This window comes from Sparus aurata, chromosome 13 (genome assembly GCF_900880675.1).
Source record: "Sparus aurata chromosome 13, fSpaAur1.1, whole genome shotgun sequence".
Classification (NCBI taxonomy): Eukaryota; Metazoa; Chordata; class Actinopteri; order Spariformes; family Sparidae; genus Sparus; species Sparus aurata.
The window spans coordinates 21,127,253-21,154,867 of record NC_044199.1 but is presented as its reverse complement, the minus strand read 5'-3'; the positions used below and the strand labels follow the sequence as shown (position 1 = coordinate 21,154,867).

At 40.4% G+C, this 27,615-nt stretch overlaps 1 protein-coding gene and 1 long non-coding RNA gene across 2 annotated transcripts; one reads left to right on the top strand and one right to left on the bottom strand.

Annotated features, from left to right (window-relative positions):
* Positions 1 to 16,367: 16,367 nt before the first annotated feature.
* h2ax1 (H2A.X variant histone family member 1) lies at positions 16,368 to 17,285 on the top strand. Its single transcript, XM_030438849.1, has one exon. It carries the CDS (start codon positions 16,514 to 16,516, stop codon positions 16,898 to 16,900), a length of 387 nt encoding a protein of 128 aa, XP_030294709.1. The 5' UTR covers positions 16,368 to 16,513; the 3' UTR covers positions 16,901 to 17,285.
* Positions 17,286 to 19,360: 2,075 nt separating this feature from the next.
* Positions 19,361 to 22,641, bottom strand: LOC115594652 (uncharacterized). Its single transcript, XR_003986541.1, has 2 exons — positions 21,113 to 22,641; positions 19,361 to 20,777 (listed from the first exon to the last, which is right to left on the bottom strand). It is a non-coding gene; the product is annotated as an uncharacterized LOC115594652 (long non-coding RNA).
* Positions 22,642 to 27,615: the final 4,974 nt, after the last annotated feature.

The following is a 27,615-nucleotide window of genomic DNA, read 5'->3' as shown; positions in this document are numbered from 1 at the left end:
AAGTGCAATGGAATGGCCATCCAAGTAAGAAAACTCAGGCAAGATCTACTAATCATAGCAGCATGCATGTGTACACATAGGGCCCAAGGGGTGCTTGAGCCCCTGACCATTTTGCCTCGTATTAAAAAGTGCCCTTTTTGTGTGTTTTTTTTAATGAATAATTAAATTCCTGTTGTGCATAGGGATGTTAAAAAAATGGCAGTATAAAAATGCGGTTATCTACCGTACACTTCTATGTACGCTAAGGCTTTGCTCTTTGTCTCGGAGAGGGGGAGGGAGAGAGAGAGAGGAAGAAGGAGAGAGGGAGGGAGAGAGGGAGGGAGGGAGGGAGAGGGAGAGAGAGAGCTAATCGAGAACTCCACCACACACATAGATGAGACGTGACAGTGGAGCGACTTGAACCTTTGTGAGTTATAAATCCATTAACATAACTTCCTCATGGGGGCTAACAAGTCGCCTTCCACATATTTAAGGCGCTTGAATATCAGTCATATTTCAGAAAAGCGCCCATTTGTGCTTGTTAAGATAACTGCTTGTTAATGAGAGTTAAGAATAATCTATTATGGCAGCTGTCTGTGTAGGCTTTTTATCTTGCCACAAATCTTATACTTCTTCCAGAAAAATAAGTTTATTGTGACTTTGCTGTTGTAAACATTGCTGTTCCTACTAACATTCACAGTAGCAGTCACAGTAGTCATTTCTTGGTTTTGTCACATTTTTAGATGTGTAGCCTGTATTTCTAGTTTGCACTTGCCCTCCCATGATTTTCTTTTTGTTATCCAAGCTGTGTTAATGTGCAACCTTGGAAAATCATATCATCATAAATCATAAAATCATATTAGTCTTAGCCTATCATTTCAGAATTCGGAAAATTGGTCTAGCTTATTGTCTAGCTAATATAGGTCTCAGGCTACGTTAGCTGTGTGTGTGTGTGTGTGTGTGTGTGTGAGACCAAGCAGTAATGATACTGTACCATTTAAGATGCTGGCTTACTGTAGGGTTGCTTTAGTAGTAGTAGTAGTACTAGTAGTAGTTGTAGTTGCATGAATGCTTCTGCAATAAAGGAGGGGTGAAGATACAGCCTAATTCCACAAAGCCCCATAATTCAAGCTGTGCATTAATTTAGGACATATGAAGTAGACAATGTATTAAGTTGAATTTAGATCACCATTAGACACTGGACTGTTTAACTGTGGCTACTCTTCCTGGAGTCCTTGCTTTTCAGTTTTAATCAAATTGGAGGACAAAAATTAATCAATTCTGACACCTCTTTATTTTAATTTCACAGCTGTATTTTTGTTGTCTAACCTCAGTAAAACCAAATGCAACCAATTGTTTTGACACAAACCTGACTTCAACATTTATTCATATTGTATAACTAACTGTAACTGTAACTGAAAGTGGAACATTAATAATGGGAGAAAGGGAATAGAGGAGGGGTGTGTCTGTGCCTGTATCTGTCTGTCTGTGTTTGTCTGTGTCTGTCTGTGTTTGTCTGTCTGTCTGTGTTTGTCTGTGTCTGTGTCTCTGTCTGTATCTGTCTGTCTGCGTTTGTCTGTGTCTGTCAGTCTGTGTTTGTCTGTATCTGTCTGTGTCTGTCTGTCTGTGTTTGTGTTTGTGTCTGTGTCTCTGTCTGTATCTGTCTGTCTGTGTCTCTCTGTGTTTGTGTCTGTGTCTCTGTCTATCTGACTATCGACTTTGTGCAAGACAGCAAGGTTCAAAAAGTTATATAATTTGTATGCATATTATATTTAATTTGTGTGTAAATGTTATAAACAAACAAATACTGATATGTTTAAATGACAGGTTGAGAAAATCAAAATTCAAATTCTTCTATTATTGTTGTATTTATACTGTAATAGTCCAAAATTATGTGAATATGCATATTGCATAGTTTTAGTGAAATAACATAGTCCATGCCTCATTGCCTTTGGAAACATAGGAAAAAACAGCTTGACAGTAAAATAACACATGATATCTCTCTAATGCACTTTGCCCATGACAAGAGAAACATACAGAAACAAAAAAAAAGCCTGACATACTTTTACCCCACAGCACGCTGCATGTGGTTAACTAGCGGCTATAACTTGTGAGAGGTGTGTGTGCAGAGTTGGACGACACAGAGAATGCTCAATGCTCACTTCACTTCGTCAGTCATCTTGCAAGAATACACCGTGCACAAACGAATACCGCCGCAAAACCTACTCACCGGACCAGTCGTTTACTCCCTCGGGTCTACTTCAGTTTTGCGAGACTATTTGTGGCCGTCTCCAGCAGCTAAGCGATTAGCAGAAGGGCATGTCTGGGCACGTCAGGGCAGTGACGGCAGAGTGAGGGCACGTTGTGGATCATGTGACCGACCAAGGTAGATCTAAATTATTATTATTATTTTGTTTTATTTATTATTTTTTTGGGCCACACAGACAGACTTTCACACACAGACACACACACACACATACACACACACACACACACACAAAAAAATCACTTTGACACAAGGGCACTTTGGGCATCAAGGGGCAAAGGGGCACGTGCTCCAGCACCCTCCGCCCCCCCCTCTGCTCGTGCCTGCTCTGTCATTCCACCCAGCCTAGCCTCCACAGAATTCTTTTATCATCAAACTACACGCCGACACCTTTTGACGAAGAGAGCCCAGGAACCACAATAGAGGACCATGTCAACCTGTACTTAGATGTCCCAAAGAACACTAGGCCCTGGTTTGAATATTCGCCAGACAAGGACACTATGTACTGCTTAGCTGTTGCCTTTTTCTTTATGAAGAAAAGCACAGCAAGTCTGCATGGAGAATGGCCGGGTTAAACAACTGGAGAAAAGGGCTTGAAAAAATACAAGAGCATGCTCAGAGCCTCACTTAACAAGCATGGTGCGATGGAGCACTTTGAAAAAGAGTGCGTTACGAGCAGCTGTTGATGTATCAGATATTAAAGGCAAGGCAATAAAAGAGTGAGAGAAACAAAGAAACAGATCAATTTTGACCAGATTGATTGTCATCATTTCATATCTTGCACGACAGGGAAAGGCTCTCAGGGGTGATGACGAGTCTGCTGCAAGCCCAAACCTGGGCAACTTCCTTGAACGTGAAAATGTTCAGCTAATACGATAGTGTACTCAAGCTACATTTAGATTGTGTCAAAGAGAAGAAAGTTGGTAAGAAGAAGAGTTAGGTTTCTTTACTCTTAAACAGAACACAAAATGATCTCATAAAAGCCCTGGCTACATTCACAAGAACAGAGATAAGGAAAACAATGGAGGAAGCAAAAGCTCTATGTGTTCTTCACTGCCTCTCCAAAAAGACACAGCATTTGTAAAATGCCAAGAGGACCTGCACCCTGGAGAACGTGTCATTCGACTACAGAAGCTCTCTGACATACACCGGGCATATGTAGGGAGAAAGCCTGAAGGCCCAAAACAAGGTGATGTATGCTGTGGTGAAGGTCCTCACTGATTTAACAGTCCAATAGTCTCCAGATACTGCTGCTAGAGAGAAAAATTTACCTTAAAGGTCCCATATTGTACTGTTTTTTATCAATTTCACACAGCTGCCAGAGGTCCAACAACACCGTGGTCCTGAATTTCAGCTGTCTAAAAGTCGCTCAAGTGAGCTCTACTGAGCTCTACTGAGAGCAGGCTGTTTCTGTTCCTGAACCTTTAAATGCTAGTAGTAGTTAAGTAGTTAGCCAATTTCCAGCTGACTTCACCATACTCGTAGGCAACTGTAAATACTATCAAAATATGGCGACACTTACCTGTGGCTCGGGTGCAGTAGCTGGGTCCAGTATGGGTGGGACTGATCCTTTTACGAGGGTCAGCGTTGAGGCAAAGCCAGCTTGGTACTGACCCTCATTACTGAAGCAGTCCGATGTGAAGTGGTTAGCACACACATACAAGCTAACACGAACCGCAGCCGGCATGTTGTCATTAAAAATGATATGCAACCACTGTCTCTTCTGTTCTTCTGTAGCTGGGACAGAATATAGGCACTGATGTTGATTTTTACAACCAACACCAGAGTAATTTGCGTGTGTAACTCTGAGCGACGACATTGCGAAACACTTCTTCACTTCTTACCACTGGACACATCGACCTTCACCTCGGGGTTGGACGCCCCCCTCTCGGATATCTCCTATCACCGCGCAGAGGAGGCCGGCCTATGAAAAATGACTCCTTTCATTACGTCAGGAAAGGAGTTGAATCTGAGCAACCTGTAGGAGCGCCATTTTACCCGTGGGTGGGCTGAAGAGACCATGCAGGAATCGTTTGCTTTCCTCATTCTGGGAGTTGGTAGGCTCAGGGAGGACATGCTTTCATATGTAGAGACCAGAGAAAATTAGCTTTTCATAATATAGGACCTTTAAAGCCATCGGTTTGAGTGTTTACTTTACCCTGAGATAGCCACACCAGTTTCATCACAGCACTTAAATCTAAAGCTCTACAGAACCAGGGTATTGACCTGTCCACGGCAAATAGTGTTGTTGGTGGAATGATGGATACCTTGTCCAATAAGATGACATTTACTGTCCTAATAAAACATCAAAGGGTCACTGTCCTGGGAAGAGCATGGTCAACTCAAATCTCAGTGAGTCACTGTTTTGGGAAGAGATGATTGATGACTGAAGGAAATGAAGGTAACCTCCTCTCTGTTTTGGACGTAAGTCAGTAACATTTAGAGGACGGGAGAGAACACTCTTGTCTTGCGTGTTATTAAAGAGAACTGATTCATACGCTGAAGTCTAAAATTCTTCGGAGACTTTAGCATAAAACATCTGGTGATGCAACCAGGAAATGCTCAAAAAGGCTAGACTGTCCCATTTAACAACGGTTGACAAGGTAAACAAGGTCTCTGCGAAGGACTCATCTTCAAAGACCCCAAAGGCCAGGTCCTTCGAAGGATGCAGACCCTGAATTGAGACACAGCATATATCTCTGCAGACCTGGAGGCTGCAGATTCAGACCCGCAGTTCTGGGATCGCAGTTCTAGGCCCCTCATGATTTGTGACAGTGCCACCTACTGGGCAGAGTATGTGCCTGCAGTACCGGAGGCTGCAGTTTCAGGACCGTTCCGCGACAGCTCCACCTATCGAACTGGATGACAGCAAAAACTACTTCCTGTCAATCTATGGTATTAAAGGTTTATTCCACCCAAATGCTAAAATATTTGTGATTCATTATTAAAGCTTTATTCCACCCAAATGCCAAAACAATTCTTTTTGATATTATCCCATTATCATGAAATTATGCAGATTCAGACCAACATTTCTGGGACTACAGTTCTAGGCCCCTTTTGTTTTTGTGACTGCTGCAGTTTCAGGGCCACATTTCTAGGACCCTAGGTTTTATAATACTAAAGGTCAAGGTCGAGGCACACTTTATTATCCTCAAGGGGGCAATTTGTTGCACAGCCAGCAGGACATCAATAAATTAAAACAGTGTATTCCACCCATATGCTAAAATAATTGTGATTTATATTATCCCATTATCATCAAAATATGCTTAAAGTCCGTGTAAAGCAGAAATAAATTTGTGTTATGAGTTTGTCACACCACAGAAACATGTGTCATTGACCACTGAGCCAAATTTGAAAGATTAAAAAAAATACTAAGTATATAAAATTAGGTCTCAAAATCATGGAAAAACAAGCACTTCTCTCTGCTGCGAAACGTTGGGGGCATGTCAGATAGAGGCGCTGGAACCACGCCCACGCGTGGGAGGGCAGCTGCCTCCATGTACTGTACAAGGACGTAACCTACAGTAACAATGGAAGCTGGCAGCGTCGGACCCAGCCTGACCTGTTGGAGCCATCAGAGCCAGAAACTGACTCTGAGTCAGACACTGATAGTGCTCAGCCTCATTCCTCACAGTCCATGTTTTACATTACACACAAACGTAAAACCCCAGTCTATAATTCCTTGTCATAGCTTGGTGCACATAAAATATTACCTGTGGATTATCATTGTGCTGTCAGATGGACTCCGCTCAGGGAATGAGGCCAAATCATGTCATGATTAAATGCAATAACATTTGCTAACATTACATGGGCATGACAGGATGCACAATGTAAAATCACTTTCAGCACCTGCAGCAAAATGCATCGAATTGCCTAAATGTATAATATTTATAACATACAAAAGCACACACTTACACTCTCTGGCGGGCACGTAATGCCACTGGTGGGGATGAGAGCACTTGTTGTCGGCGGGACGGAGAGGGTCGCAGGCAGGCACATAATACCGGTGGCCATGATGGTGACACCCGCTGTCGGCGGGACGGGAGGATGCAAGCCGGGGACGGAGAGGGTCGGTTCAGCCCCACTGACCAGCGACAACGGACTCTCCAGATATCCAGACTTTACCTGGTGACAGTTGCTGTAACTATCGGGGGTAAAGTGGACACTGCAGAGACGGGTGATGGTGGTGATTTTTAACTCTCCACAGTAGCTCCTCTTGACAAAATCGATCCACCATTTCCTTACGTTGTCGTCCTTAGGAGGCTTAAATAAACGAACAGCGCCATTACCCTGCACACTGTGACATCCAGGAAAGATGCACGAGTGATGTGAAGGAGACATGACTGTTTAGCTGACTGGTTGACTGGCTAGCTAGCTGGTTAGCTAGCTGCAAACTATTGCAAGAGATGCTATCCAAGAATCAAGAGCGAGCGGAAAAACCACCAAAGCTAATGCGCTGAATGTATTTATACCGCTTCCGCAGCAGGGCCGGGTTTATGCAAATTATGGCCGCGATACGTATCGCGGCCATGATTTCTGACCCGCCCATTAAATCCTGAACACAGAAATTTTGAAACACAGCTTGTGAGCCTAGCTCCAAAATTAAATTCTAAATGGTTGACTGGCTTTTTACATGTTTTAAGGAAATACATTTATGACCTATTTAATGTGTTTAGAAGAAAATGGCTGAATTTGCTATACACTGACTTTAAACCTCTTAAAATGGCTCTTAAACATACCAGAAAAATTTCACCTTACATTTTGTTCAGATACATAGGACACAACTTTTGTGAACATCCTTTTTATGAAAACAAACAAACGTTTTGATGCATCCATCACATTTTATCATCAAACTCCCCTCCTAGTATAATGACTAAAGGCCTCTACGACTCCTGAGAGAGAGAGACAGAGAGAGAAAGATGCAAGAAAACAGAGCAGAAATAACATGTCCAATTTCAGATTTTTTTTTACAGTTTTACAGACACAAACTAGACATAAACCTAATAATGGACAAAAATACATTTCTGATCTTACCTGGATGCAAAAAAAGGTAATGTCTGCACCATGGTCTGCACACTGTTTAAAAGCAGGTCAGACTGTAGCTGTGTCCCAATTCAGGGGCAGGATCCTTCAAGGACCCAGCCTTCGCCGCCAGCAAAGGCTGGGTCCTTTGAAGAGACCTGCAGGCCGCGTCAACCATTGTTAAATGGGACAGTCTTTGGGGCATTTCCTGGTTGCATCACCAGATGTTCCCGCCCCTACCCGCACATTACTATTTATGTAGCCCAGGTCCGTGAAAGTGATAAGAAGAGTAAAGTTTGACTGTCAGATATGTTTAAGCTAGAGGAATTCCTGATTTCCTTTTTAATCCTGCTCCTTGTGGAGGAAGAGGAGAAGTGGCTCTGGTTTATCTCAGGCTGAGCGGACCGTGGAGAGGTAAACCTGTTATTGAACCCACAGTACATTATCTGTCATGACTCATGTCATGGCAGCCCCTCCTTTCCTTTTGTTTGTTGTATTTTCTCCGTGTCTGTCTGATCCTCATGTCTCCCCCTCCCCTGTCTGTGTTTTCTGTGCATGGGCATGGCTAACTCTCTCCTGCAGGAAGCACCAGGTGAAACTCATCCCATTAATCAACCACACCATAAAGCCTCTGGATCTCCAGCCACTCATCGCCAGATCATACTTTCTGCCAGAGCTGTATTTTGAGTTTAGATCCTGGTCCACTCGTGTTCAGTATTGATCTCTCGTGAAAATAGCTTGTGCAGCTATCCTGACCTGTCTCCCTTTGCCATCGTTACTTCAGCCTCTTCACCTGCCTGCTTATCTGCTTACCCTGGGATTCTTCAACACGTCACTCCTTTCCCCCGCACTATTATTATTCACCGTGTCACAAATAAATATTGACTTTGAATCGACTTTTCAGGGTTTGTGTTGTGCATTTGGGTTCAATCTCTGTTGTTGCCACAAAATTATCATTATTATCATTATTAGCTAGCTAAGAGTTTGGGGTAATTAACAAAACGATACATTACGTTAATGCTGACATATAAATTGTTGATCGTCACATATATTTTAATCTTAAAGGCATTATTCTTATTTAAAGTGTTTGGTAGATAGTTTTGTTTGTTGTAATGATTTATTGTTATTATAATTATACTATGAAATTACCTCTTACTTAAGAAATTCTTAATGACATTGCAGCCGTCGATCGAGTCAGAACTGCACACCCAGTTGATGGACGATGTGGTGGACAGTGGAGACTAGACCCCCAAACACCCTGAATACCGACCCAGATGATGTCCCACTGACACCATCCAGCCCAGCAGCACTGCAGGGACTCCTGCTCAGCCTGTTACTGTACATCATCTGTAACTGTTTTATTATTGTTTTTGATAATTGGTTTTGTTAATAGTTAATAATAATCTGTAAATAGTTATTAATGCTGTAATTTTGTAAATAGTTGTAAATGTTAAGACCTTAATAATAAAAGAAAACAGTCAATCCCTTGTTGTTCCTGAGAAGTAGCACTTGATGCCGTTTGCTGTTATAAATTGTACTTAAGCTGTAAATAGTGAATGGAATAGACAACGTGTAACAATAGAACAATATTTTATTTCATGAATTATATAAAATTAACAATTATGAACAAATAATTTATACATACATTAACTAAATAACAACATATATAATGTAAGGATTGTCCTCTGGAGCAGAGAAGTGCATCTCCATCCTCTCTGCAGCCTCATGTCCTCCTTCATCCTCCTCCTCCTCCTCCTCCTCCTCTTCCTCCTCTCTGTTTGCTCCCTAAAACACAATGAAATTTAAAAGACGTTTTGTGTTTTGTGTTAGACACAATGTGTGGCACAATGCGGAAACCTATTTGTTGAATATAATTTATTTTAAATACCACTGCTTATATACTGCTGGTTTGGAGTCAGTGGGCCACATGACATGGATGCTATTGACAAAAAATCATAATTTCTGCATATTAATATTCATATAAAATAGAGGAAGCACACATATATTACAAATAGGTGTGTCTCATTCATCCAGTTTACTAATACAATCTGCTGCTGGTTTGGAGTCACAGGGCCACATGACTTGGAAGATATTGAAAAAACTGCAATTATTTTGTATTAATATATTTATGCTAAGTAATTTAATGACGGTCCCTAAACCAGCGATTCAGCGCACGGCGCTGGGAGGTGAGCTAACCGTCCTCCTGCTGCTAAGACTGGGCGGACCTCAGTAGGCTAAAGTCGCGGCTCGGGACCCGAAATTATTGTTGAACTTATACAAATAGTAGTAATGACAGTAATAATCGATTTCAAGATAACTTAGGGTGTAGGGCTTTCACTGTGTGCAACTTATATTCGCCATTCGCCCATGATATTAAATCAAAAAAAAAATCATCTCTTTTTTCTTTTTTTTCTTTTTGCGGTGGCCACCGCAGAATGCACATAGGGGAAAGACTGACACAGGATACACAGCTAAGTAGCTGCTTTCTATAAGTACTTTGCTACTTAATTTTAATCTACATATTGTGTTATCAAGGCCTGGAATAAAAATTGAAAACATTTCACATACTACCCTTTTCTGACTTTGAGCTCCTGCCCCTCTATGATCATGTGCACATGTGCATAGCAGTATGGCGGTGCAAATAGTGTACATTTGCTTCTTACCGCTTCAATTTAGAATTTTAATTATAAGTGTATATCACAGTAAATACAACTTTGTAGTTGTCATTTTCATGAGTATGGGTTATAAGCCTACTCCTCCAATTTAAGAAAAAACGGGCATTAGCTTCCACACAACAGGAGCCTTGTAAAGCACTATAGTCAAGTCAAGTCAAATTTATTATTCCACGGGGGGAAATTAAGTTGCAGCAAGGTATCAAAAAACACACACACCAACACCATCAACACAACACACGTGATAATAAATAGCAATGGAGACAGTATTACAACACAGATAGACAAATACGAGTATGAAATAAAATACAGTGCAGAATCACTACATGGAAATTGGGTCAAATATATGCATACTTGCCAACATTGGGTTGTGAAAAATAGGGAGATTTTTTTCATTGGTGTATCGGCCCAAGTAACAAGGTTCCTTCGCCAGGTGTGTGATTTATTTGTCATAATTTCTTGCCTTGTATTTTAAACCACACATGTCCAAAATTCTTAGAACAGTGTTTCCCCTAATTTTTTTTATAGCAGCTGTGCTCTGAGTTGATAACCTAGCAACACTAGGGGGGTCTGGGGGCATGCCTCCCCGGAAATTTTTTTGAAAAATGACCCTCTAAATCTCACCTACTCGTGAGATTTTGGAAAAGAAAACCATTTTCAGAATTTCAGAATCAGAATCTAAGACATGAGACAAAATAGTGTAGAAGCTGACATTGCTGCTTGAAAATATGTTCATCCTGAGCATTTCAGAAGTCAGTGAGCCACATGCCATGGAAGCTATTGAGAAAAATAATCATAATTTCTGCATATTAATATTCATATTAAATAGAGGAAGCACTAAAATACAATAACAATAGGTGTCTTACTCGTCCAGTTTACTGATACAATCTGCAGCTGGTATGGAGTCACTGGGTCACATGACATGAAAGATATTCTAAAAAACAGCAGTTATTTTGTATTCATATATTTATGCTAAGTAATTTAATGACGGTCCCTAAATCAGTCTCCAGTGATTCAGCGCAAGACTCTGAGAGGTGAGCTAACCGTCCTCCTGCTGCTGACACTGGGGGAACCTCAGTAAAGTCTCAGCTGGACCCGAGTAGATATCCACAGAATATTGTGTGCAACTTAAATTCCCCATTCGCTCGTGATATTAAACAGACAAAAATCACGTCATCATCAAGACGTGAGGGTTGCCAGATACTGCAACAAATATAGGGACACAATCTTACTTGTTTCATTTACTGTAAAATCGGGAGATTAACAGGAGAAATTACTGACCGGGAGAGTTGGCAACTAATCAACAAATACTACAATTTAAACCCCTGTCTTCCCCAAGATAACTTCTGTCTCAACAGCCATTAATTGAAGTTTTAATCTAGTAAGGCTGTCACTTCCATTCAACTGAGAAGTTGCCAAGACTTTGGGCATTTTAACTTAACATATCATTAAAAATGTATTAAATGCTTCGAAATTTCATGTAGTAGGAATGTTAGTTATGACCCAGCTTCTGGTCATTTTTTCCACAATAAAAACATATCTAATCATCATTTTAAAAGCAAAAACCCTAAACAAAGAGAGTTGACCAAATACAAAATATTTTCTGCTGACTCTGAAACTTTTAAAACCTTTTCTAAATGTAAAAAACAACTATTTTATTACATGTAAAGATACATTGATTACAGAATTTCCTGAATAATAACTGCATATGTTTCATGTATTACTGATCTGGAAAGTAAAACGGCTTTAAAATGTTTCTGACTGATAGCTTGGAATAAAACCCAACTTGCCCAGACCATAGGCAAGCACACTGACCAGTCAAATAACCTTTGACAACATCACCATACTTAGTCCCTCACACACACAGTCAGCTCAGTCATTAGCAATTTCTGCCCATATTTCTTTGTCTATTTCTACATGACGTAACGTCACTGAGGTTGGTTTTGGGATAATTCTGAGGACATCATCAAAGAGATCCAACAAAATATCCACATGGATTGACCAGAAAAGCAATTTCTCCCTACTATGTGCATGCATGTGACTTTTACATGGGTCTCATTGACTTCGACAATGGTCCCAGGATAAATCTCATCATCATATTTGATGACACACAAAGATATCGTCACTTTCCCACTTGAATTCATTTGTGGACTGCTTTTGGAGCCTTTTGGTGTCAAAACGGATGGGCTCAACATCAAATTCAAACCTTTGTGTGTTGTGACATGTACACTCATGAGTCTGCCTTGTTGAGCAGAGACATCTGACATCTCTGTAGATGACCTTTCCTGGTGTGAGAGTGATCATCTGATGGAGGTGCATTGTTGAAGGAACCATGGGGAGTCGTTTTGGCATCTTCTGTACAACTTTGTCCACAGTTTCCTCATCGATGTAGAACAGCTGTATATAGGTCTCAGCATTCAGTAGACAGTCATACAGTTGCTTGGCATTTGGAATGTCTTTTCCTTCACCGACCATATTGTTTGCTGTTCCCACCTACTCCATCTGGAGCACCTTTTCCATGTCCTGCTTCCAAGAAGATCCATGTGCCTTTCTTGAAGCCCTTCTTGAACAACTCTGTGTAGAAATGACCCTTTTGGCAGTATTGGGTACATGGTCCATCACTAAAAAAATTTACCAAAGTTACTGATGGATGGTGGGTTTTCACATGATCTAGGATAGGTGACAGGTGTGTCCATATAGCAGGTGGACTTTTCTCTTTTGCTGCTGAGAGAATGCAAAGTGAACTGCTTGAATCTCTTCTGACAATTTGCATGCATAGTTTTCAGAAAATCCATGTGTATCAAACACTCAAGAGATTTCATGTTTTTCTTGAGCTCACAGTAGTGTAGGTATTACATTTTAATGTTAAATTGATGTCTTGTGAAAACCCTCAGCTAGTTCTGAAACATCTCAGTCATATCTCCTAGAGAACTCTCTATCTCCTTTTTCACAGACATTGAGACTAGCTGTGATTCTTTCTCACTTTTCTCCAGATCAGTTTCCAATGAACAAATCTCACTGGAGCCTCAGCATCATAGTCACGGTTGAGCTGATAGACATTGCCTCTGCATTTGGCACAATCTCCATACATGCATTTTTTGCTTGCAGGGTCACAGCATATTGAGTTTGCAATGATTTCCAAGTCAGATGTCCCAATTAGTTTGAGTGTATGAATTTTCTGTACAAGGAAGATCTTTTCATGAACTTTACAGAGACATGTTTCTCTGTCAGATATGGATGGGTGGACAACCCAGAAAGGACACATGCAATAGAAAAGTGCATATAACAGCTGACTTGATGGATTCTCAAGAAGGAATTTGCAATGAAGATTTTTTATGGTATCATTTAGAAACCTTTTCTGCATTTTTGCTTTTCCCCTTGTAATGGTTTGTCTTTTCCTGCAGTCAAGCGGCTCACATCATCTCTCAAAAAAAATTCCTCTATCTTCTTCTGGAACTTGCTCTGTGTTGATCGATATTTTCTTCTTTGAAATGCCAGTTCACTTTTGTTCCTCTTGCCGAACCACTTTCTTGATAAACCAAGTGAGGTCTGTTTTGTTTTCTGTAGATTGCAATTTTTTAGGATCTTTCCAGACATTATTTATGCTATCTTCTGACACTCTTTCACTTCATTAGTGTCTTGGTACTTTTGTCTGATATTAATTATCAGTGCAAAATGAAAAAAAGAGAGTTCTTTGAAGCTCTGCAGGGACATTATGTCTTCCTATCTGTTTTTGATCAAGGGGAATTAGACACACATGTCATCCCCTGGATGGATTTTCGAACATCGGTTGTTTTCTTTTCAATTTCTCTGTATAATTTGGAGTTCTCCCGTTTTATTTTTCTTCGCCCTGAATCTATTGTCTGAGAGGATAAAAACAAAATTCAAATTTTATTTACAGTAGCCTGTTGCAATTCATATTTTTGAGCGTACTTAGAATGTGGGCAGCTAACTTAAAGGCACACTCGTCAATTCTTAACAATAAGTAATATATTTCAAAGAAATGGGTATTTATAATTAAAGTTGAACTATGCACATTTCTTTTTTTTACGGGCCTACGAACAAACAAAGAGAAAGAGAGTTAATGAGTTTCAGATTTACTTTAAGCCATGTTTCCATTTGTCTTTGAAAGCTTTAGCGCTAAACAGGCTTGTGTTTTGGGTTACAATGGTGTTACATTGCCCTTCTAAAGTCCTCAAGTTCAAGATTACAGGACTATAAAACCAAATTGCTACTATAAAAAACTTACGGGTTGGACCTTTAATCAAAATGTATAAAAAAAAAATGCATACATTATGTAGTGTACCTTTGAGAAACAATAATCAAAGTACTACACTTCTCTCAATCTACCTATGAACTGTACAGTTAACCTTTATAATAAACTCTTGGACCTATGCACTAATCTAACCTGAATGTCTGTGGTTCAGGGTCTGGTTCAGGACTCTGTGGTATCGCTATCTCTACTAGTCTCTTCTTTTTTGCTTTGCACCTCTGCTGGGTCTCTCTCTAATACCTGCGCTTGTACCTTTTCTCCCTTTCATCCTGATCAGCCAGTGTGCTTGTCTGCCCTGCATTTCTCCTTTTGTGCCATCTATTTCTGTCTTTTTGCACATTTTCTGTCTTCCTTACAGGGTCGGCATCTCGCCGTAACCTGTATTGTCGTTGCCTTTCTGCTATTGACAACTTCATTTGAAAAAGATATTCTTATTTTTTAATTAAATAATTATTATTATTAATTATTTCCTTAACCGGGCGGAAAATAACAACTTGCTAAAACCCATATACAGGGTTAATGTTTTATTGTGCACTGTCCCTGTTCAAATAAAGAAATAATAATGATAATAATAACCTGTAATGTTCATCATCCAAAATCCACAATAAGTGTAAAATATTGCTAAATGCTTAAATGTGATTGGGAACATTTAGCTCTGTTACTCATCGTCAACTCAGTTATCATTCAATTATTTAAACCATCAACAGAATTGACTGTAAAAGAGTTTACATTTTCCACCTGTTTGTGCCAACCTCAAACCAGCTAGCATATAGCATGTCTAAAAACAGAATTTTATGGATTTTCATGTTGTTTTTTAAAAAACTGAATGAGAGATTCACTGCAATATCACAGCAACAGATTCGACAAATAATTAATCTACTGTTAGTTTATGTTGGGCCTTGCATTGCAGGAGGCACAATTAAGTAGTGCTTATGCAACATTAAAAGGGAGATTTAGGTTAAATTTGGCTATCAATGATAATTAATGATTACCAGGGATAATTATGATAAATAATATGATCCAATTTTCATCAGATCACCTCAGACTCAGGGTCTCTGACTTGCACCACCCTTGAAGAAGGGAAAACATAGCGAATTTACCACATCGGTCACATAAAAAGGGTACTAAACTGTTTACAACTCTGATTAATAATTAACTTAATAACTACAACCAAATTTACAATAACAGCTAGCAATGGTTGAAGGATTTTGGAGTTCTTGACAGTGTAAAGGTTGGCAACATTCACTCTTGTACTATATTAAACAGACAGCAAGAAGGCTCAAAAGGCTTTATTCAACACCACAATGATGAAAGCACATGATCTAACTAACCTGTACTATGTGTGTGTGTGTGTGTGTGTGTGTGTGTGTGTGTGTGTGTGTGTATTCAAATCTGATTAAATAAAGCCTTTTTTATTTTAAATAAATAACAAAGGGTTTATCAGGTAGAAGGCAAATGTATCTCCAATTCTAGAACGACCCATATATAGAAATATATAGCTCTTAAACCTTCAGAGCTGACTTACATTCATTCAGAATGTATTAAATTAGCTACTTCCTAAAACCGTTACAGCTTAAAAACAACGAAATATTGAGTGTAAAAACAATGGCAGGTTACAGTTTCTATGAATGAAGACATTCAACATAAGGCATGGGTTAAATTGGCGTTAATTCTTTTCGAAAACCCGCAATGGTGCAAAATCACAAATGCTGTTTTGGTAGGGAAACACTCGGCACAGTGAAGGGGGGCTATACACTTGTCTTGTTGTCGAAGATGTCGTTGACATTCGAGTTCATGATGCCCATAACCTTGGAAGATATTCCCGTGTCTGGGTGCACCTGCTTAAGTACCTTATACACGTAAATAGCATAGCTTTCTTTTCTGCACTTGCGGCACTTTTTGACTCCTTTCGTCAGGGTTTTGGTCACGGCCTTTTTCGAGCCTTAGGAACAGGGGCTGATTTCGCAGGATCCGGGATTTTCTCTTTTGTTTGGTCGGCGTTACGGCAAGAACGGACAGCGCACAACACCGCCCACATGCGAGTCCCCTTTTTATAACATGGTTGTGCAAATGTGTGTGTGCCATTTCTTCTCTGCGATTGGACCACCATTCACCAGAGGACAGGCATTATGGGAGGACGCGCTGTACAATTGGCTCGTGTGTTCCAGTTTTAGTGCACCAATCGGAAAAGCCGTTGCGGTTTATATTCCTTTACACACACATATTACGTAATGGTTCAATTTCTTCCACCCGCTGTCGTGTAACGGTGCATCTCGGTCAGTAAACACACATTTCACGACCATGTCTGGTAGAGGGAAAACCGGAGGCAAAGCCAGAGCAAAGGCTAAATCCCGCTCCTCCCGGGCTGGACTCCAGTTCCCGGTGGGTCGAGTCCACAGGCTCCTGCGCAAGGGCAACTACGCGGAGCGCGTCGGCGCTGGAGCTCCGGTGTATCTGGCGGCCGTGCTGGAGTATCTGACCGCTGAGATTCTGGAGCTAGCAGGCAACGCAGCAAGGGACAACAAGAAGACCAGGATCATCCCCCGGCACCTCCAGCTGGCCGTGCGCAACGACGAGGAGCTCAACAAGCTGCTGGGAGGAGTGACCATCGCCCAGGGAGGAGTGCTACCCAACATCCAGGCTGTCCTCCTCCCTAAGAAGACGGAGAAACCAGCGAAGAGCAAGTAAAAGACTACTCACAGGCCCGGAAAGAGCCGGGACAAAGGGCTCAGCACGGAGCCAGCCAGTTTTTCATGTCGGTGTTTATTTTTTGGATAAACAACTTTTCAAATGGGGTGTTGTGTTTCGTGTTTGTTTCAACAATGGCAACATACACTCGCTTTTCATCGGGACTATTTATAAACTGCTCAGTCGCCACTGTTGGGTCGTTGGCTCTGGAAAATTGAGTCGCTTTATGAAGGCTCGGGATGATGAAAGCCTTGGAAAAAATTATCACATGTTCATGTGGACCAATTCTGAAGTTGTTTTTAGTTTCGCAATGCTGCTACAAAACGTGCAAATGTGTTTTATGTTTCAATAAATGTCCTGGGCCTTCAGGCACAGGGCAAACCCATCCAGTCTTAATGTTTATTGTTTTCATCCGGGGACTTGGCGCTTGGTGTAACTGAGAGAACGCGGTACAAGGTCGCATAATATGGGCAACATCTATTATGGTTTGTAAACTGGCGCTGTTTATGAATATTTGTAAGCATTGAGCCGTCTTGAATTACATTTACACATAGGGTTCAATTCATCTACAGGTGAGTTTACTCATCCTTGTCATGGATAAATTGTGAGTAACAGTTCAAAGAAATGATGGCAATCTTTTCTGAAGGTTTATGCAGGTAAGGCTGTTATGTTTGTTTGTAGCTCAAACACACTATATATATATATATATATATATATATATATATATATATATATATATATATATATAATTTTTTTTTTTCATTTGCTAATACCGTTGAAGTTAGCGGTATAGACTAACTGCTAAATTGGTTAGATGATATAATTGGCCAGGAGTGGCCATCTACAGATAAAGTGGTATCAGCATATTGTCAGGAATGTGCTGAGATTTTTTATACAGAGAAAGATGCAGAAAAAGACACTTGGGGTAATTTATAATTTTTACATTTCCAGTGTACTTTACAGTTTCGGTGCACTGATGTCATTTTGGACAATGAAGATAGGTGTTAAACTAAAATATATAGTACTTCCATTACAAATGTATCTTTCATGTGGTTGATTTGGTATTTGGCAGTGCTGGAAAGAGAACTGACAATCTGTGCTCAAGTACAAGAACATTACTAAAAATATGACTCAATTATTAAAATGACTGGTATTAAAATAATACTTGCGTAAAACTCAGTCTAGTTACTTTTTAACGGTTTATGTATAATGCATTATCAGTGATTAAATTAAAAGAGTTTCTTTCTCCAAATCAATCAGTCTTAATTAGCCACAACTCCTGTGCATGTTCTGCTTGGTGGCCATGGTCACCTCTCCAAACCTGTGCCTGCTGCAGATGTGCTTTTCTGTCCATCTCTTTATTGGCCTGTTGGTGATCAGATAGCCTAACTTGCCACAAAATTGCAGATAAAAGGTTTGGATATTGATCCAAAATGTACTCTGTACTCAATTATGACTTTAAAAGTACTTTACATGGTGTATACTTAAGTACAAGTAGAAAAAAGCACAAGTACCGCCCGGTTAAGACTTAATTACAGTAATTATAGTAGTTGTAATTGCTTACTTCCACCCCATGGTACTTGGAAAATGTTTACATATTTCATCCAAATGGGTGATGGGGCAGGCTACACAGACCATTGGAAATAACAGCTTAAGTTCTTAATACCATGCTCTGATCGATGTTAAAACTACCTATGTTTGAAAGAAACAATGCACTACCCTTTACAGTCGGTGGAGAGACAATTACGGGTTAACTATAATATGATACAACTATGGTGACAGTTTAAATATAAGACCTTTCTTCATATAACTTTATAATTACCAACCTGTAAAGTAATGGGTCACCCATTGTTTTTGTCCTGAAACGTCTCTTCACTCCTCTGCCTGAGGATGATGAGCAGGGGCTGCTTTTGAACGTTTTGTCTAGATTTCTATACATAAAGTTGTGACCTGGGTAGGGTTTGGCACTAAACTCTGTACTTTTAAGGGTACGGACTTAAGTACGTCGGTACTGTAGTACCACTTCATATTAAATCAATTGAAGCCAAATTTCTTTATCTAAATGTGCATCTTTACAGTAACGTTATACACTGTAAACCCGAATAAGTTCAGAATACTCAAAACTTTTGTGGAAACCGATTACCTCAAAGTTTTTGAGTAAGTAAATTAGAATATTTAAGTAAGTTTGTACTTACATATTTTTACATCATTTACACTCAAATATTACTTATTATAAAAAAAAATTGCGAGTGTACTGTACTTAAAACATTTGTTTTAATTTGTATATACGTTTTAATTTTTTTGTAATGACTTGTTATGATGATATTGTACTTAATTGATCAACATCTTTAAACTCAAAAAATATACTGGTTAGTAACCAAAAAGAATTTTACAAAGCTCATAAACTACTATTTTTTTTAAAGTTCAGAATACTCAAATAAACTTCTTCACACAAAAATGTAGAATATTTCAATGTTTTTATTCAGATTTTATTCTTTTTCTCCAAACCACTTTGGTCACAGCAACAGAGCTGTAAGTATACAAACACCACATACACACATCTGTATGTTAACCATGGACATCCAACTTGTAAAACCAGGCCAGTAAAACCAGGCCAACAAATGCACAATCTGAAAATGTAAACACACCCCGTTTGGTTGAAGGATACCTTGCATATCATGAACCGTCAACATATACATCCACACATACATTATATAAAAACAGATTTGTATGGTTATGTATAAATCACTGCAAATGTTTAAATGTTTGTATAAAAGCATTGGGAACTTGTGCTCAGTGTAAAGGTATGGCCTTTCAAAACAGCATCTTCAAGTTTTTTTTTACATCTATGGCCATTCAAGGAAATAAATAATTTGAAATGATTAAATAAATAACCAAAAAGTAAATATCAGGATATCAGATATCAAGTCATTGCACATGAATAAAAAATAAATCAAATAAATAACCAAAAAGAAAATTTATAGATTTAAAATCTATGCCTTTTGAAAAGAGAGGCCAACAAAAACTGTTTCTCCAGGTAAACAAATCAGACACACCCTTTTGGTGCATTATTTTTCTCCTGCACTCACCCTGGTGCATTTTTGGAAGTTAGTGTATATCTGCATAAGCAGAAAAAAAACTGTTTAATATCCCTCTTGTTGTCCTCCTGGGTCAAGAAAGGAAGGAAAGAAAGATGGAGGAAGGGAACAGATTAGATCATGGCAGGAAGAAGAATGTAGGGAAAGAAGGGAGGAAAGAAGTGAAAAGGATGGTGCAAAGAAAGAAGGGAGAAAGGAAGGAAAGAAGTCAGGGCAAAGTAAACAGATTGGGTCGAGGAAGGAAGAAGAAGAAAAGATGTAGGGAAAGAAGGGAGGGAGGAAAGAAAAAAGAAAGAAAGCAAAGGGAACAGATTGGGTCTAGGAAGGAAGAAGGAAAGGAAATGATGGTGGAAGAGGGGAGAAAGGAGGGAAAGAAGGACCATTCGAAACAGGAGGACAACAGGCACATCTTAAATCAATGTAACAACAAACATGCTACATCATACAGGTAACGTCTACACTGTAAGCAGGTCATTTTTCAAAGAGAGCAGAGCAGGTTTCAGGGGTGCACCGTCATCCAACCCCATTAGAACCTTTTGTATGAAAGTGAAGGTGCCAACGAGCTTCTTTGGGTAGTCGAGATGTAACACATACACCAGCCCAAACAGTAACACATATGCATCGGCAAACGTGGCAATGTCCCTCATGATGAATTCATCTTCCACCACAATGGCTGTGGATACGGGACTGAAGTGAACGGGAGATGCACTTCTTTCTCTGATCATCGTGACAATACCAATGGGTGTGTCCCCGATGTCTGGCTCCTCTGATTCCTCAGTCTGGAAAATGCAAAAGTACCCTGGTAACTATTTCTGAATACTTATATAGCTGCCCATTCAAAAATTAAGTATACAACTAAGTATTACACAATAACTACACACATCTCTGTGAAACCGTGACAAATGAATTTTCAAGGCATTAAAGGACAGAAATGTACAAATACAAGAGTCATGGAGACATGGTAGAGGGCTAACTCTAGAGTAATGGCTGTGTTTCAAGCGATAGTGCCGGAATAACTGTGCCCGGGTGTCTGCAGACACAATACACAATTTGCACTTCCACTCCATTACTCAAACAAAAGTCTTCTTCAGTGTCTTTCAAGATAGATGTTTACCAGAGGTTCTGTGCCATTCACTGCTCTCAGTGCTCTTCTCTGGTCTCAGGTGTTTGATCCTGTGGGATGACATAAAAATAGCACTCTGAAACCACTCAAACAATGCAGTCCAAATTTCTAATTAGAATATTTTAGCTAGAAATAAATAAAGTAATTTATACATTTTAAAACACAGACTGTGAACCCTTTCCAGTCAGTTCATGCAACACGTCCTCACCAAAGACCAGTGGTAACGTAATGTTAACTGTGACCGCGTGTTACGCTTAATTTGTAAACAAGTGCAAAAACTGCTCACTGAGCAGCACCGGACTTCCCCTTATCATGCCCCGGCCACGTTACTACGACTACTACCACTACTGCCGTTACTTATACTAACACCGGACTCGTCCCCACCCCCCCACACAAACAAACAAACACACACACACACACACACACACACACACACACACACACACTGTCTTCTTACTTCGAGGGGGAGGCGGCTTTACCGGACCATACCGGCTTATTTTCAACCAAATGTTAACTTTACCAGCAGAAACACAATTATAAAGAATAAAAATAGCGTCGACTGAAAATATTTATCGTCATTATTGCACTCAGTTCGCAACACGTCCTCGCCAAAGAGCGGTAACTGTGACCGCGTGTTACGCTGAATGTGTAAAATAAAGCGCAGACAAACAAAAAACAACAACAAAAACTATTTCGTTGTGGCATTTATGCAATTAAACAACATGCAAGTGAGTTTTGGAAGACTTTACCCTTATACTTACAAGTTTTCTTAACTTCAGCAGCCGATGCACTCCCCTCGCTTCACGACCGCCATGTTGGTTTGATTTTTGCCTCGTTCGGTGCCGCCAACGTAATGGCGCAATGACGTCATTACGTTGCACGCCTCCGTGCATTCAAAGGTTTTGAGTAAGGTCGTGATGATCGCTCAGACAATTTAAGTAGCACGAAATTATAACTGCATTCCTCGTTCGGAACACTTAGTAATTTAAAGTTGGGTTGACCTGATAGCGGATTTTGTTTGTTGTTTCACAATACTTTTGAGTTAGTAGTAGTGTTCGGGTTTACAGTGTAGAGAGAGAGAGACAATGATACGTCTCCCCAAAACTCAGCCAGAGCGTCTGAAATTCCTCACAACATGCTGTTTAGTTTACTAAAACAGTTTGTTTGCTCAATCTGCTGATGCAGCACTGTAACTATGACACTACAACAAGCTCTATGGGTCAAAACACAAACTCAAAATGAATGATTTAATGGATTTAATGTCATAACAACCAGATTTTTTTCTCCATCAGTTTATTTATGTCTTGTGTAAACTGCTAACTGTCCATGCTATTTTTAGACTATGTGCAGAACAGAAATTCATAAATATCCTGTGCCCAGTTTTTCTTCTGGTTGTTTTTATATGAGGCTAGCGCCCTTCACATGGGCAGCAACTGCTTCTTAGTCCAACCACCTGTTGAAACCACTTCGCCTCTGCTGCCCTTACCTCATTGAAATGACTGGAGGCAGCTAGTTGAATCCCCAACATGTTCACAACAAACTTGAGGTGCAGTTGGTAAGAATTAGCCAGCTGTCGAATCACACTCCAAACAAACATTTAGAGCCAGCATATCACTAGAATAACATCAGAATGAAGCTGCCAATATCTATCAAGTTCAGTTAACCTTTTTGCTAGCGGTAATATTAGCCAACTCTGCCCCGACTGGAAGCACCCACCAGAGAAGTGTGGGTTTTGTTTACTATCAAACTATCACCTCATGAGGAAGAAAATCAATAGGGGCTAGGTGGTTAGCATGCAAACTTCAATAGATATATCTGCAACATAGTACATAGATTTCTTTGACATAACAGTCAAAACAGTTATTTCTCACATTTGGTTGATTATTTTAGTTAATTGTTTCATGTTTTAATCGTAAATTCCTACATATTGCACATTTAAGTCCACTGAATAACTGTGTGCTCAGTACAAGAGCACAAAGCAACATGAAATGTTAAAATAACCCAACTGTAAAGACCCATGCTTCAGTCATAATTTAATGTTCTGGGCTCCAACATGACAGACAGTGTTTTCCTCACATTCTTCATTTGTTCACACAGAAACATAATTTATCATTAATATGACTGGTTTTAGGTCTTTGGGAATGTTCATGCTCATTTAGTATTCAGGGATATGAACAAGCCAGGCACTGGTGGGAGCAACACCAGCTCTAGGGAAGCTGCCTGGCATTCCACTGGGCATTACTCCTGGCATGCCACCAGCATTCTGGTACAGTTTAGCGATGATTGGGTTACACACCTTCTCCAGCTCCTGTTGCTGGTCCTCATATTCATCCATCTCTGCAGTCTAGTGCAAAGAAATCACATTCCATAGGAATAACATGACAGGATGGTTTAAAGGTTCAGTTTATGCTGGTATTGCTGCAACACAGATAAGGATAATGTAGCTCTACAACACTCATGTTAGGATGCTGCTCCTGGACTTCAGCATTTAATACCATCATTTCACAGCATCTGGTACACAAACTGGGACCACTTTGCTTCCGCACCCCCCTGTGCAACTGGCTGTTAAACTTCCTCACTGAAAGACCACAGTCAGTGCCGGTCAGTTAGAATACCTCCAGTGTCATCACCCTCAGCAGAGGCTCCCATCAAGGCTGTGTCCTGAGCCCCCTGCTGTTCACTCTGATGACTCACGACTGCGTCCCAAGGGCTACCAACAACCACATTGTGAAGTTTGCGGACCACACAACAGTGGTGGGCCTCATCAGGGATGACCACGACCTGGCTTACGGAGAGGAGGTGGAGCAGCTGGTTGGTTGGTGTGGCAAAAACAACTCGATACTGAACGTGGACAAAACTAAAGAGATCATTGTCGACTTCAGGAAGAAGCAGCTCAGCCACGCTCCACTTCTCATCAATAACACGGCTGTGGAGGTGGTCAGCAGCACCAAGTTCCTGGGGCTGCACATCACAGACAACCTCACCTGGTCTGTGAACACTGCAGCACTGGTCAAGAAGGCACAGCAACATCTGCACTTCCTGTGAAGGATGAAGAGAGCCCTCCTGCCCCTGCCCATCCTCACTACATTCTACAGGAGCACCATAGAGAGTATCCTGACCAGCTACATCTCCATGTAGTGTGGAAGCTGCGAAGTCGCTGACTGGAGAAATGTGAAAAGAGAGGTGAGGACAGTGGAGAAGATCATTGGGACTTCTCTCCCCTCTATTCAGGACATTGCTCAGTGCTGCGTGTCCAGAACTCGGAATGTTATCAGAGACTCCTCCCACCCTCACCATGGACTGTTTTCCATGCTGGCCTCTGGAAAGAGGTTCTGCAGCAATTGTGACAAATGTCACCTTAAAATATGTGCACTACCTAATCTCAAAAAATGTCACTTTCACTAATCTGCACTTTCTATGGGTATGTTTCTGCTTTTAATATTTATTATTCTTATTCTTATTCTTATTGTGGTATTTTCAAAATATACTTTCATATTCTAATTCTATGCTGAGCCCCTGAAACGAAATTGAATTCTGTGTTCATTTGTTGCACATTGAATGACAATAAAGTCTAAATCTAAGTCTAAGTCTAAAACACAAGTGATTACACATGAAATCACGGATCTCTGAGGACATGAATTAAATATTTATAGTATATGACTTAGCAGACATCCAAACCACCCACATCCTAGACCCACTGAAATGTGATATTTAACACCATATAATTAATAAATGGTATTTATAAAATGTATAGTTAATTAAAGGCCCTTCGTGCACAAATTCAACCCAACTGACGTCTGATAGGTGTGCTGGCCACAGAGCAGGATCAACTGGTTGAATTGAAAAATTAATGTAAATACTATCCTCACAAAGATTAAAATGCAATTAATGCAAATACGACTACAACTAATGATAATATTCATTATGATTTGATTTGGTGATATTTCTGTACTTAAATATTTTTATATACCTATTTGTACATGTTGTACTTTTGTATCTTATCTTATCTAATCTTATATGACTTTTTTGAATTAAATTCACCAAGAGATGGCGACATTTTACCTCCATAAAAATAGCCCAAAACTTCTATTGCTAGCATAGATTGATAGGCTATAAACCTGAGCCAACATATGACCACCAACTGGTCAATTAACCACTCCTTTTTCAACAGAGGTGAAGGTATATGCAGTTAACAAGACATTCAATAAATGATAATCAGGGCCGCTGGAAAATGTAATCTCCAGTCCACATCTAGACAGAATTATCCTCTCTTCTGTCTCATGATTAGCAGGCTAGCAGCTGGGGTGTTTAAGCCAGAAAGTTTTTCTTTTTCATTTCAACAACATACCCACCTTCAAGTGAAGCACGAGCCTCCTCTTATTTTGACTTTTTCTTTCTTTTGCTTGCTCCTGATTCATATCGCCGTATCACAGTTACTGTAATAATATGCTGCCACCTATTTGTTGGGAGGATAAATTTGGCAGATGACCAAAAGTTAGAATTCACACATACATTTATCTATCGGATTAGGGCTGAATCGTTCAAAAATCGTGATCTCATTTCTACACACAGCGATTCTGAAGCATTTTATATCTCGAGCTGCATCACAAACAAATGCTCCTATTTCCTCCTGGAGTTTTTGAAGCGCCCCCAAACGCAGCACTGCTGCTGCCTCCTCCCTCAACCTATGGTAAAGCGTCTTTACAACATGTGATTCAGTGGAGGAAGCCCGCCTGCTGTTGAGTGTTTGGAAGGAGTGAGTGAGAGTCAATGCGGAGGAAAGTCTGCGGTAAGGAGGGTTGAATGGATGGCGACGAATACCCAAGCGGTAGTGGCGAGAGTCACCCACCCATCCGAACCTACCTCGTGCCCAAAAAAGGTTCGCATTCGGCAGTGTGTAAGTATTTTGGATTTAAGCCAGACGATGACAAACAGTGTGAGGTGCAAAGTGTGTTTTGCCCTCGCTGCAGCACCACACGGCAACACCAAAAATCTCTACAGTCACCTTAAACGTCACCACAAAGTACAGCACGGTGAAGCTGTACCAGGCAAGAAACAAACACAGACGTCAATAACCGGAACCTTGTGCAATGCAACGCCATACCCACCAAACTCCAGTAGACAGGAGATCACAGCGGCTATCACATATCACCTAGCCAAAGATATGGCAACATGAGGGATTTCGGAAGATGTAAACACTCTGGGGACAAACAGTACTCGATGCCCTCCCACAACTACTTTTCAAACATTGCGTTCCCTGACATGTACAATAAGCAGCATGCAGTGGTTGAGGCAGGGCGCCCGAGCCAATGGTCCCTGAGACCAAGATGGCGGCCAAATCCAATATGGCCGCCGTCTGAAAGGGATTCAGCCATAGCTTTTGAGCCAGATGAGATACAAATACAAACTTGATGTCTATTTTACCTTTTTAGACCATATAGTCAGGTTCACTATATACTTTTGTGGGAATTTTGGGGGGATTTGTTAAACTATATATTTTTGGAAAGTTTATTGTATAAGGAGTCAGAAAATCAATGTTTGCATTTGCCCAGATGTCTATGTGGCGGCCATTTAGAATTTTTTTAAATGGCCGCCGTAAAACTTTAATTTGTAATATCTCGGCTTCTGAATAAGCTGGAATGTTGATTTTAACTGCTAAACCCACATTTTCAGGGTCAGGGAATCCAATTGTGCTAGTTACAAAGCTACAAAATGTTACCATATTAACCCATAGATGCATAAGTGGGTCAAAAATGACCCGGTGTGGTTGTTTTCTTGCAATATCATTGTAATAAAATGTTGTTCACATTTAATATTCCATGTTCCTCAAAAAATATGGGTTTTTTTAATCACAAATGTGCAGTTTTGCTTTATTGGGGGGGTCCTGGGGGGTCAGAAAACCAGTCAGTATCTGATGTGACCACCATTTGCCTCACCCACATTTGCCTCACCATTTGCCTCACACACATCTCCTTCGCATAGAGTTGATCAGGTTGTTGATTGTGGTCTGTGGAATGTTGGTCCACTCCTCTTCAATGGCTGTGCCAAGTTGCTGGATATTGGCAGGAACTGGAACACGCTGTCATATACGTATCGTATACATGTCGTATCCCAAACATGCTCAATGGGTGACATGTCCGGTGAGTATGCTGGCCATGCAAGAACTGGGATGTTTTCAGCTTCCAGGAATTGTGTATAGATCCTTGTAACATGGGGCCGTTATCATGCTGCAACATGAAGTGATGGTCGTGGATGAATGGCACAACAATGGGCCTCATGATCTCGTCACGGTATCTCTGTGCATTCAAAATGGCATCAATAAAATGCACCTGTGTTTGTTGTCCATAACATACACCTGCCCCTACCATAACCCCACCGCCACCATGGGCCACTCGATCCACAACGCTGACATCAGCAAACCACTCAACCATTCGACGCTACACACGCTGTCTGCCATCAGCCCTGAACATTGAAAATCGTGATTCATCCGTGAA